We start from the raw sequence: 12,821 nt of genomic DNA on the forward strand, positions 1-12,821 counted from the left end.
GGGGAAGCACGGGGCAAAGCCAATCCGTGAATGGGCACAGGTGTGCCACCCCGAGTGCCGCACCCATTTGATCTCCATAGTATAGATATGTCTATCTCTGGACATTATATGGTACTTCCTGCGTTTTGAACCATGAGTAAAAGCTCACAGAGTTGAATATGGACTTTTATTTTTTTAAGCACACTGCTATGCTAATACAGAATTGTCAACCATGTTGAAAATAAGGAGTTGTTCGAAAATGTATATTATTTGTAGACAACAGTGTGTGTATAATGTGAGGGCACATAAGTCTCTTAATCCTCCCAGTATTGATGTTAATTGTTCACCGGCTGTGCAGTATTCATCTCCATTTTTGAAGATCAGGGATTCATCTTCACAAAAACCTCTCTGTGGAAAAAAGGATGTGTCCATCACTCTGCTTAACTAACCCCTCAATATAGTTTGCTTTACTGCCTTCTAAAATTATATTGCATTCATCTGCAAAAGAGAAAGGAAGGTGATCGGAATCTTTACTTTTAACTAACCATGTTATCATCTACAGCTTTGTTCTGAACATCCTAAAACACTTCAATATAGACTTGCTCAGATGGAGAAATGTTATATGGGAATGGAGTGTATTGGAAAAAAATATGTGTGCGCATTTTTTAAAAGCAAGCTTATAACTAGCTACTATTTGTTTGAATTCATTTGCCGCTTGAACAGATTTGGATGCTTCTAAATAAAATGTACATGCCTTTGCTTTTCTAACTTGCGAACCAACGCGAGGGTCTGAAAGACATAATTTCAAATTATTTAGGTGTGTGGGTTTTGGTGCCCATTTGCCTGCAGGACTGACTTGGGCCACCCTGTTACTTCCATGTACATGCTCACCATTTTGTGATGGGCTGTTAACTTCCCTCACACTTCCTTTCACAAGCCTTAAATTCTCAGCTCCTGTTTCATGCCAGGGCCCAGGCCTGATTCTAAGTGCTCTGCCACATATCATGTTTGTAGCACCATATCCTTGGGATCACCTCTTGCCATGGCCTCCTTTACTTTCCCCAGGTCACAATTGCTGCCTCTTAAGCTGCCATTACTGGATGGGAGATTGTTGCAATCATTAACGGCAGATGCCATCCAGAGACGTTTTAAGGCATGGGTTAAATGGGCTCCAGCACCTTTATGCACAAAAAAAGGGGGCATTGTTTGACTGGAGAGGTTTGATGTTTATGCTGCTAAATTGTATTGCTTTACCAGGCGCTTTGAAATATGTAGCCTTCATGCACAAACAAAAGGGGAATACGTTTTATTAAATAGGTTTGATTTAGATATGCTGCTGCTTGCTCCACTTGTTATTGATTTACCTTCAGTTTGAAATATTTTCACCTTCGTGCACAAACTAAAAGGGCATTTGTTGACCAAAGTGGTTTGATTTTTGTATGATGCTGCCTGCTGTCCTTGTTACTGATTTGCCTTCAAAAAGGGAATTGTTAGTCTAAACCAGTTTTATTATTGTATGGTGCTGTAGTTGTTATTGTTTACCAGTTGCTTTGAAATAGATGTTCCTTTATGCACACACCAAACGTATATTTGTTTGACTAACCTGGCTTCATTTTTGCATACTGATAGACTTGTTTTTATCATGCACTTTGAAAGCATTTTCACCTTGATGGAAGAAAGTTGGATTGTTTTAAAAAACCATGCTTGATTTTTGTATATTGCTGGACTGGTGATTGCTTTATTATGCACTTTGGAGGTGTTTGCACTTTTCTTTTGCTTTACCAACTAGTTTTTATAGATTATTTCATTAGGTACTTGCTGATATGGTTTGTTTTTATTTTACATGCAGTGTTTTTTATGGTGTTGCTTGCACTTGTTTGCAATATGTGTGCCTTAAATCTTGCATGTACCATTGTTTACACTACATAAATGATAAATTCAGACAAACATCTGCATCAATGTTTTGAAGCATCCAAACAGTTTTCATCCTCAGTTTTGTTTGCCTGCCTGTTTTGTAATGCTTACTAATAAAGACATGATGGTAGGAATTGAAGTTATTATCATGCACAACTCTTGACAGTCGCTAGTGTGTGGCATGCACATAATTCACCAGTCTTTCTCTTGACTTTCCCAGTATACTGAGTTATATCTTGTGTACTTCTCATGTCTCATGTCTTGTCAGTCATGTTTTTATGGAATTGCTGGTTTGGGTTTGTCTTTCAGAGTTTCAAGTTATTGTCCATTAATGTCAATTCTATTTCACACCCTTCGTAGTTGTTTTGTTCTTCAGCCACAGGCAGTTCCTGAGACAATAGGATCACTTCTTGCCATTGTTCCGATTACTGCCTCGGTTAAATAATCTGCTCTTGGCAGTACTGTTGAGAGTGTTTCCCACTTCCTCATTAGAACTTTGAGTCAATATAGTCAATATAGAGGCATTTCATTAAATGTTGGAAATTTCAAATCAAAATATACCAGATTTTTAGGTGGTGGGGCAAAGTGGGAGGTGGTGGGCCGGGCCGCCGGGGGTGGGGGGGGGGGGGAGCGTCCATGTGCTTTGCCCGGGAGCCCCCTTAAGTTTTGTTACACCACTGATTCGGACGGAGCAAATGCGGTTAGGAGGCCTTCCAAACCGCATCGTACCCTGGTCCTAAATTGATAAACTCTTTACAACAGGTAAAGCCTTAATATAATAAATATTTTCTAAATAATACCATAAAATTCATTCATTAAAAGTTTCATCTCATTATGACCAATATAAGACTTGTGCAGATTTCATTATAATACTACTAGAATCTTGATTTGTACCCTCGTTCTAATAAAATGCTGTAATACGTGATAAAATAAAACGTTTAGTGCACATGCATTACTTCAGTAGTGCCAGATTCTATTTGCTGGATCCTCAGCTTCTGCCTTATTCTCCACATCAACAGCAAATACCGAGATACTGTAAAGACTATGCATTACCTGGTGTCAGATTTCAAAATGATTAATACCTCTTTATGTGTCACCTAACACCTAAGTTTGGGCGCATTGGTATAATCAATTTTTTTCCCTGCCACTCAAGTAGGCTGGGCAGAAAGATAAGCTATGTGGGCAGAAAGATAAGGCATGCTCAACTCTTTCCTTGGACACTCCACAGGAAGGGACTGAGCCAGTCTACTGTCCTTAAGTGGCGCGCCTGTGAAGCAGTAAATGATAGAAGCAGGAGGATTCCATATCAAAAATGTAAAAAGAACTTCCTGGCAGCTACAGGTTGAATCTCAACTAAAAATTTCTGTTCTTTAAATTCATCCTTCATCATAATGAAGGTGTCCGTTAGAGTACCTAATTTAGACTGCCCCTGCATGATTCTCTTTTTGTACTGCCAGTAATTACTCTTAGCGGATAGTTTAGTGGTCACACAGACCTCTCTGGGGGCAGCTAATACTCTCTCATTCCTGATCATTGTGAGTGGCTCTTTTACATAGTTAATCCAGAGAATGTTACCTGATCCTGAGATGAGGAGAACTTCTTCTAGGACCTGTCGATAAGAGCATAATTCAGGGGTGGCCCAGATCCTTCTCCAATACAGGCTAGGTCTCCCTCCAATCCCATAGTAGATTGGTCTGAGACCCATCTCTAGCCTGAGAGGAGCAAGGTGGTAATAATAAGGAGATCCATCAGTTGGCACAGATATTGATTTCAACTGCCACCAGGGCATTCACATTCTGGTGGCCCCATAGCTCCGCACCAAGTAGAGCTGCTCCTATGGCCTGATGGTTTAAAATTTGAAGTGCCAGAAAAATAGGGTGGAATTGATTTCCTCGATGCATTTTCAACATTCCTCCAGTGGATTGTTCAAGTTTAATCCTATGCTGTGCAATGTCAGTGTGCCAGTCGCGGTACTCTGTTAGTCTGATCCCTTGATATTGGAAGGTATGCACATGCATCAAAGGTGTCCCCTTCAATGTGGGATTAGATCTTGTGGAATGGTAGGGATTTAATTCCATGTAGTTAGTTGTCCCTACTTAATTCCAAAGCCTCTCTGTCTGCAGAAGCAATCAAAAGCAATCTAGAATTTTGTACAACTTCATTGGTTATTTAGAGATTAAGATGTATCATCTGTAATTATAGGTGCAGGGACCTTAGTGCTTGCCAGACTTGGGCATACTTCTCACAATAGTCGAGGTGGGCTACCAGGTTATTAATAAATAATGTAAATAGAGAGGGGGCAAGAACACAACCCTCACTAACCCATCTATTAACATGGAATGGGTCAGTCAATTTGCCCTGTTGGCCACATCTGATCTGTGCATAATTCTGTTAGTGGAGTCAAATAATAATATCCAAGTGATAGTTGTGAACCTTTACATGTTCTAGCACCTGCTGGAGTGTGGCTCTAGGCACTAGGTCAAATGCAGACCATAGCTCTACAAAGACCAGACGTAGAGATAACCATCCCCTTGAACCACTGTTTCCCAAAATAAAATTAGGAGTCGAAACACTTGATCTATAGTGGTAGTGCATTCTCGGAAACCAGCTTGCAAGGGGGTCAATATCTCATTTAGAGTCAACCACTCTTGCAGCCTATTGGAAATAATACTTTTGGGAGCTTTCTATAAGGCTTATGGGCCTATAGTTTGTCGGGAGCGGTTAAGAAACCTTTTTGTAAATCGCTATTGTTTGTGCTCCTGCCCAAGATACAGGGCTAGGTGCCCCTTTCATGATGGCACTAAAATACAGCTTGAAGTAAAGGCTCCAAATATCAATCTCATCTACGTAGAAGTCACTCAAAATTTTATCTAGCCCTGGTGATTCATTAAGTACGATCTTCTCAATTGCATTACTTATTTCCAGGGTTGAAATAAGGGGGATCTCTGCACAATCACTCACACCAATTGTTCTTGCTACTTTTGGGCCTAGTAGACCACTTAACCGATGTTAAAATCTGCCATGTAGAATGCAAGCAGGAAAAGTGTGAAACCCATTCTGGGGCTGCAATATGATTCTTGGTAGAGCAATACCCATCTCGACTCCCCATGGACACAATATTGCAAAAGGATCGACGGTCTCCACCTTTGGCCACGGCCAACAATCCTTTCCATTTCCTACACTCTCAAGCTCTTTTAGCTTTTTTGATAGTGTTTTTGTACACCACCCTCATGACTATTATCAACATCATATCTTGCTTCTTTATTGCATTAGTGAATGCAGCCCTGGTTGCATTCTTTATTATATCAGGAGGGGGAATTTCCTACCTACGGCCTGTACATCTAATTATGTTTGTTGCTAATCCTTTCTAAGGTTTCCATTTGGTCTAGTACCAGATCGAAGAGAAGCAAACCCCTAATGCTTTCAGCAACATGTTTATAAATTGCCCCAACTAGCTCTATGGACCGAGTCTTGACACTCCACTTAACTCTGTACCGATTATTAGTCAGTCTTAGCCTTCTATCGAATAGCTCAATGAAGTTAGCTTGGCTAAAGCGAGCAGACATCCCATGAGCAAGGATTAGAGCATTGTGATCACTATCGTGGTGGAGTATTGTGGCCATGCCAGTTAAGTTTGATGACACCCTTACATCCACCAGTATATAGTCAATAAGACTAGTACCTTTGATATGGTTGAAGGTGTGATTTCCCTCCCTATCTGAAATAGGTCTGCTGTTACAGGCTTGTAGATCCTGATTAAGTGTTTGTGAATTTAATTGAAGTGCCCGGGGGACAATTTTTTCATGGGATTGACCACACTCTATATTCCTCATGGGTGACAGCTTCACTATTAGCATCGAGTGGTTCAAATTGACAATTAATGTCCCCACCCATGATTTTTAATACCCCAACCAGTAGTGTTGCTAAGTGGGAGTTCAGTAACTCTATAACTGGGGATTCAGCTTTATTCCCGGCCGATCTGCTATACACACTGTAAATGTTGGAAACTACATTCTGAGGAAATGTCAAACTAGTACACAGAATATCAGGAGAACCCATCTTAATCTCCTTAGCCACACAAGTAAACACGCTACTAACCCATATCATAAGTCTCCTGAAGGGCTTGCCCTTTCCCGTTGTTAAAACTTCCTGGTTGAAGTTAACAAAGCCTGTATGAAACACAGGTTTTAAAGACCTGGGGCCAGATGTAGGTATCCAAATACCGGTCGGTAATGGCAGAAAATACCGATTTTCGGCCGTTACCGAGCGGTATTTGGATACTGAGATGTAGGGCATGAAAAAATACAGATTCGGTAATTTTACCGAATCGGTCAAATTACCGATTCGGTAAAATTACCGAATCTGTATTTTGAAATGTAGGTAGCACTGTGAAAAGTGCAACAGGGCTTTAAGGATTCGTTGGTGGTGAATAACGAATTCCTATGTAAATGCAAATATGTGCATTTACACCTGTGCGATGTGGCACACATACATGCCCTAAGGGCATTTACCGATTCGGTAATTGCCATTCATTCCTATGGGCCTGGAGGCCCATAGGAATGAATGGCAATTACCGAATCGGTAAATAACGATTCGGTAAAATTGTGAAATAGTCAAGGGTGGCAGGGTGTCACTTTGACACCCTGTTGCACCCCTGATTAGTGCTTGTGTGCCATGTGGCACAAACACATGTATGTATTAAGGGAGTGTGGGTGACACAACCAGGTACAAATGGTAAACAGACTCCTTGTTTCTGCAAAGTAGAGTTCAGCTGGGAATAGTAGCTTGGTTTATAAAAATAGCCTAATGGCATTAAATCACTACTATACACCAGCTATCTATTTGCTCAGTTCACCAAAGAGTAGTGTCTGCACTACCAGTGGTAGATGTAAAACTAATGATGACACAGTCACTTAAGTGGTCCACCGGCCCAGGTCCAATCCATCCCACCCTACAAGTCAGTAGGGTCATATTTGCCAGAAAAAAAGGAAAAGTCCTTATACTGTGTGAGCCAGTTCAGAGTTTTATTGGTGAGTTCTTCATAAGATTCCCTCTGGTCCTCACGCAGAGAGGGGACTCAAGTTCATATTGTCACGTAAGGGCAAGATGCAGGTGGAAGAGTGATCACAGGATGGGTGTAACTTTTGGGAGGTCCACTAGCCCCAGTCTTTCCTAAGGAAGTAACTTTGCAACTTTCTGACCCCACATGTGGGCTCACGTTTTTACCTTGAGGTGGACAGAGGTTACGGGCAGTTGCGACTTTGAAAATGGGATTAGAGGGACTGGCTAATGGCTATCTGAATTGGTACTGGAAAGTACTGCAAGTCCTATGACAGACGGGGGACATCAACCAGGAATCTGACCGTGGCTCGCCCTAGGGGCCACCTTTAAGACTTGAGTAGCTAGAGTCTGGAATTGCTTCACATCATTCAGTCCTTGATCAACGGTTGTCAGGCAGTCTATAATTGGAGAAAGTTCTTCTAGTAGGATATCCTTAATTTTAACAAGGCAATCCTCCAACAATTGTACAGCCCACAGTGTTTTAGAAGCGGTCTCTTCTTCTGTGACCTTCTTAGGTGATAAAGATGACTGTACTGAGACAGAAGGCATAGGGGGGAGATTGGTTTGGCTAGCAACCTCCAAGGAACTGTTTCGTCTGTCTGCCAGAACAGTTTAGCAATCATAGTTGGCTTTATGACAATGTCTAAAATTGGCTAACCCATTTTAAGTATTAATCATAATGATCTTATCTGTTCAATATACGTGTTTATAACCACAATATATGCTTTCCTGATGACGTTTAGTGTGTGTTAATAGTGTTTCATAGGTTTTGTAGTGTTACCTTATTTCAGTCGTCCTTCACAATGACTTCAGGATGTTTGTCATTTGCAATAAACTGATTACTTTGAAGGCTATGACATACAGCACCTTATCAACCGTTGATTCTCTCATGATTTTCTTGATAAGAAATTGACCACTTACCTAATGCGCACTTTATCTGCTTAGTGTACTGTTTGCTGCGGTCAATTTTGGATGCATGAATAATATTGTGTTGCTTGTTTTTTTCTGATTTCAATGGCAAAATATATCATTTAAATCTTGCCCATTAAGAGTGTTCATCTCAAATTACGTTTTTTCTTGTTGTGAATACTCAGATATTCATTAAAAAGATTTTCCCTTCCATGCAGCGCCAGAGGCCTATAACTAAGAATCTCTGCAAGTATCGAAATAGGCAATGCTGTTGTCAAAGGGATGGTGACTATGCTACCTGCTCTTCCAACTGACCAATAAAAGGTTAGCAAGGGTGGAGCAAATATGATACCCATTACCTGCATCTACAGCAATAATTTCATATCGACTATAAGGACATTATATGGTATCGAGAATTCCACAATATCTAGTGATATCTAGTTATGGTAAAGGATAGGCGATCTGCTTACTCTTAAGGGCTGGAATGCTAATGGTCTCCCCTCACTCTTAATGTATATGTGAAAACCCATAACATTAACAGTTTCCCTTATATATATATATATATAATTATAGATGGCTAATTGTGAATAAGAGTGGTGTTTTTGATTGAGAGGTTATGGGTTACATCAAACAGACAACAAGTGTATAGCTTGAGGTGTCTCCGATGTCACTTAGTGAAAAACATCTAATTTATTCAGTTACACATATACATTGTTTTGAGGAGTCATTGGGAACCACACTAAAAATGACCTCACCACCATCAGCCACTAAATGCCATATTTTATAAACGTTAATAATTGTATCTGAAATCCTGCCACCCACCCGACCAACCGTCTTGCCATCACTCCTCTTCCACAACTAAACCTTTCAAACTATAGCGGATGGCCAGTCAGTCATTCCCCCCCCCCTTGCCTTACTCACCCCGTCTCTTCCTGACAATTTAAATATTAGGGTAGTATTTAGATTTTGGCAAACAGGTTACTCTGTCACAAACATCTTGGAGTACCCTGTCTGCAAAACTCAGTCTACCCACTCTATTTAGAGTGAGGTGCATTGCCATGTTTGCATTAGCGAAGTCTCCTTGACTTGCCAAATGACATTTGGAAATTGGTTAAAGTACCTTAGACTGTCAGCACTATAAAAAGTCAGACATTCTGGTGTACTTCTTTCCTGTTTGGGACTGCCAGGGAAAGCATGGCTGTCCCAAACAGAAAAGTAAAAGGTGAAAAGAGAAAATTCCCAATAGATATTTATTTTTCAAAAGAAAATAAACCTTTAAGAAGTTTTTCTTTGAAGAACCATAGACTTTGCAGATTGGCCCTATTAAACGTGGGGCCATTCAGCGAACTTCTATGGTGGCTCTGCTGAAGGTATCTCAATTTCCCCTGTGAAAAAAATGCAGTTCAATTTGTCAGGGTTAAGGTTTAGAAAGTTGAGTTGAGAAGATTGGAAAGGTAAGTTTTCAGAATGCAAACATAATCAAATAAGGCCACTTAGTGGTTCCATTTGTAAAGTAAGCAAAGTAGTAGCCAGGATTTCATTTTTAGGAACACAACAAGAGATACTGGATCCGAAGTGAAAACACATAGCCTCACTAGCTCTTTGTGGATGATTTGCAAAGATCTGGAAGAACTGAGAACTTTTTCTTTGAAGCCCACATGATTTTGCAGAGGGAGAATTAGCTTCCAAAAGACTGCAGTTCGATCAACCAAGGCCAGAACACAGGCTTCAACTTTCGAAAGATGACGTGTCATCTTACATTTTCAGCATGGCTGAAGCCCTTGCAGAACCTAGATTGATTTTAAGCTTAATCTACAACAGTAATTACTTGACGTGAAACTCACTTCTCTAACACCTTGCTTTACTAATACTCCTACAAAGTTTTGGCCCATGTAGTGCCAGCATAGGAATCATCCAATGTCCAATACCTCTTCAACTGGGTCTACAAGGCATTATTGATAAATAACCTAACATTGTTTTCCACCTTTAATTTTGCTGTACATAGGAGTTGATAATGACAAGAAAATAAGTTTAGATTTGATTAGAATGGATCCAGTGTCTTGTATAATATGGCGCTTTAGCATTAATGTATAAGGTTTTGTAGTGGTTTTGGAGAGCCTCACATCTAAAAGATATATTCCAAGACAATGTACGTAACCAAAAATATGCAATATGGAAAAGATGGTTTTGGAAAGAACGTCTGCATGCACCACAGAAATTGAAAGTTAACTTTTATTTTAGTTAGTACTGCATACACTCATATAATCGATTTAGATTCAGTGTGGAAAACAGTCGCTGGCATTGCAGGTAAAAGTGCAGGAGTGTGGGGGTGAGTTAACAGACCACAGAATAGGGAAAATAAAACTAAAAAAAAAGAAAACCACTTATCTTGTGCTTGCTGCATTGCCGACTCTCAAGGTAAGTTTTTAAAAATATTTTGTTTCCCTATTCTGTCATCTACTGCCTTCTCCCAGCCCGGCCCACCCGCACCAGGCCCTACCGGCTCACCGCTCTTACCTGCACTAGACGCGTCTGGTGGCATCATGTAATTTCAGTTTTTGAAAATAGTTGTGCAGTATTGATAGTTACACAAATGCTAGTGTTGAACATACAACATCATTATTTTGAAATGAAACATGTGAGTCCTACCTCTCCTCCAATGGCCCAGGCAAATAACACTGTTTCACAGTAAAGGAAGGCATCTGGCATATTTGGGTGGTAGCACTCATGACCATAGTCCAGCAGTGTTTCATTCAGGGTCTGACCGCACTCATACAGCAAAATATGGTGCACCAGATTTTCATGGCCTTGTTGTATTACTGGCTCTACCTAGAGAAAAAATACAATTTACACAGAGCTATAATGGCATAATATCAGCATCTAATATTACAATTATTTGTAACAACTAAGCTGTATTGAAATAATACTACAACATTTTGCGCCACATAATAATAAAAGAGCTTATAAAGCGCCCAGTAACGCCATCTCGGCGTGTCCCCGCGCTAAGAGCTCCTAACGATCACCAGTATGAGCCTTTGTCCCTACTCGGCGTAAAGTTGTGTTTTTAGCTTTGCCCTGAACATCGCTTCACTGCTCTCCAGTCTCAGAGCAGGAGGGAGTTTGTTCCAATGTTGAGCTGCTTGGAAAGCAAAAGATCGACCACCCATTCTGGCCTTCCTTATCCTAGGAATTGTCAGCAGCCCGGTACCCACCGACCGAAGGGTCCTTGTTGGTTCGTAGCGGCTGACTAAGTCCCTAAGGTAGGCGGGCGACCTGCCCCAGACAATTCGGTGACAGAAGAGGAGGCATTTGAACAGCACGCGTTTCTTCACAGGCAGCCAGTGAAGCGCATCCAGAGCCTTCTGAGAATTTGCTCTCCTGGGTCTTCTTAGCACCAGTCTAGCGGCGGAATTCTGGATAACTTAAAGGCGACCAAGGCAGCCCTCGTTGGACCCTAGGAACAAGATGTTTCCATAGTCCATCCGAGAGGTCACCAATGCCTGCGTCAGTGTCCTTCTGGCCGCTATGGGTAGGAGGTCTAAGGTTTTGTTTAGGGTCTTCAATACTCCAAAACATTTGCCCACAAGACGCCTTATGTGGCCATCACAGGAGAGGGAGGGGTTGATCCAAACTCCTAGATTCTTAGCCTCTTCACACGGTACGGGAGTAGGGCCAAGACACGAAGGCCACCACTCGGCTGACCAGCTTTTGCTTTTTCCCCCCACTACCAGCACCTCTGTCTTAGAGCCATTGAGTTTTAGGCAGTGAGAGTCCATCCACTCAGCTAGCGCCTGCATACAGGACTTAAAGTTGGTGGGGGTGTTGGTGGTGTTCTGCGATAGAGAAATCAACAACTGGGTGTCGTCGGCATATGATACCAATTCCACCCCGAATGATTGTACCACCTTCGCCAGGGAGGCCATGTAAAGATTAAAAAGAGTAGGGCTCAGGGCTGAGCCCTGCGGCACTCCCTGGTCTAGTGGCATCTCTACCGAACGACATGTCCCTTGCTGTACCTGGAAACATCTTTCTGTGAGAAACGATTGTAACCAGTACAGCGCGGGACCAGCGACCCCAGCTTCATTCAGACACCGTAGCAGGATGGAATGCGCTACGGTGTCAAAAGCCGCGCTGAGGTCGAGCATGATCAGGGCCATTGTATGTCCTGCATCCGCCCCTGCTCTTAAAGTCTCAGTGGCACGTAGGAGGGCTGTCTCAGTTGAGTAGCCTGCCCTAAATCCTGATTGTGAGGGATGAAGTAGGTTCTCTCTCTCCAGGTGCTCAATGAGCTGAGCGTTGACCACCTTCTCAGCAACTTTCGCCACATATGGCAATAAGGAAATAGGTCGGAGGTTTTCCAGCACCTCGATGCTTACATTCGGTTTTTTCCTTATTGGCAGTACTATGGCCTTTTTCCACTCCCCCGGGACTCGTTGAGTGGAAAAGGAGGTCTGTAAGACATGTCTGATATATGGTTCCAGGGCTACAAGACCCTCTGAGATGACCCAGGCCGGTGCCGGGTCGTTGGGGGAACCGGACTTCACGCTGCGACAGATCTTTATTAGCCTGTCAGCGGCAGGTACCTCGAAAGTTTGCAACGAAGAGTCAGGCGCCATCGGCGAACCGCCTGCTCTAAAGTCTGTGCCCTTTCCTGGTTGTCGGCTGAAAGAGGCATAAATGGTTTTGACTTTGTTGGAGAAGAAGTTAGCGACTCTATTGCACCCCTCCACGGTAGCCCTTAGGGGGGTGTTAGAGCTGGAGACTAATGATATTTCCTTGTATATTTTGAACAGTTCGCGTGAGGAGCTCTCGGCGGCCTCAATGCATGTCTGGAAATATTTGGCTTTAGCTCTACGCACCGCGTACTGATAGCTTCTGTGTGCTAAGCTATAATTGTTTTTACCCAGTTCGCTCGGGTTCCTTCTCCAGCTCCTTTCAAGTTTTTTACAATTAGACTT

The 12,821-nt window shown here is 42.0% G+C and overlaps 1 protein-coding gene across 1 annotated transcript in view; it reads right to left on the minus strand.

The window, feature by feature from the left end:
• The window catches only part of MOXD1 (monooxygenase DBH like 1), a 778,557-nt gene that overhangs the window by 182,780 nt on the left and 582,956 nt on the right, over positions 1–12,821 (minus strand). The window contains exon 5 of the mRNA XM_078647020.1: positions 10,513–10,692. Coding sequence (XP_078503146.1) covers positions 10,513–10,692 — 180 coding nt within the window. The remainder of the gene's footprint in view (positions 1–10,512; positions 10,693–12,821) is intronic.

Source organism: Lissotriton helveticus, chromosome 6, assembly GCF_964261635.1.
Source record: "Lissotriton helveticus chromosome 6, aLisHel1.1, whole genome shotgun sequence".
In the NCBI taxonomy this organism is placed as follows: Eukaryota; Metazoa; Chordata; class Amphibia; order Caudata; family Salamandridae; genus Lissotriton; species Lissotriton helveticus.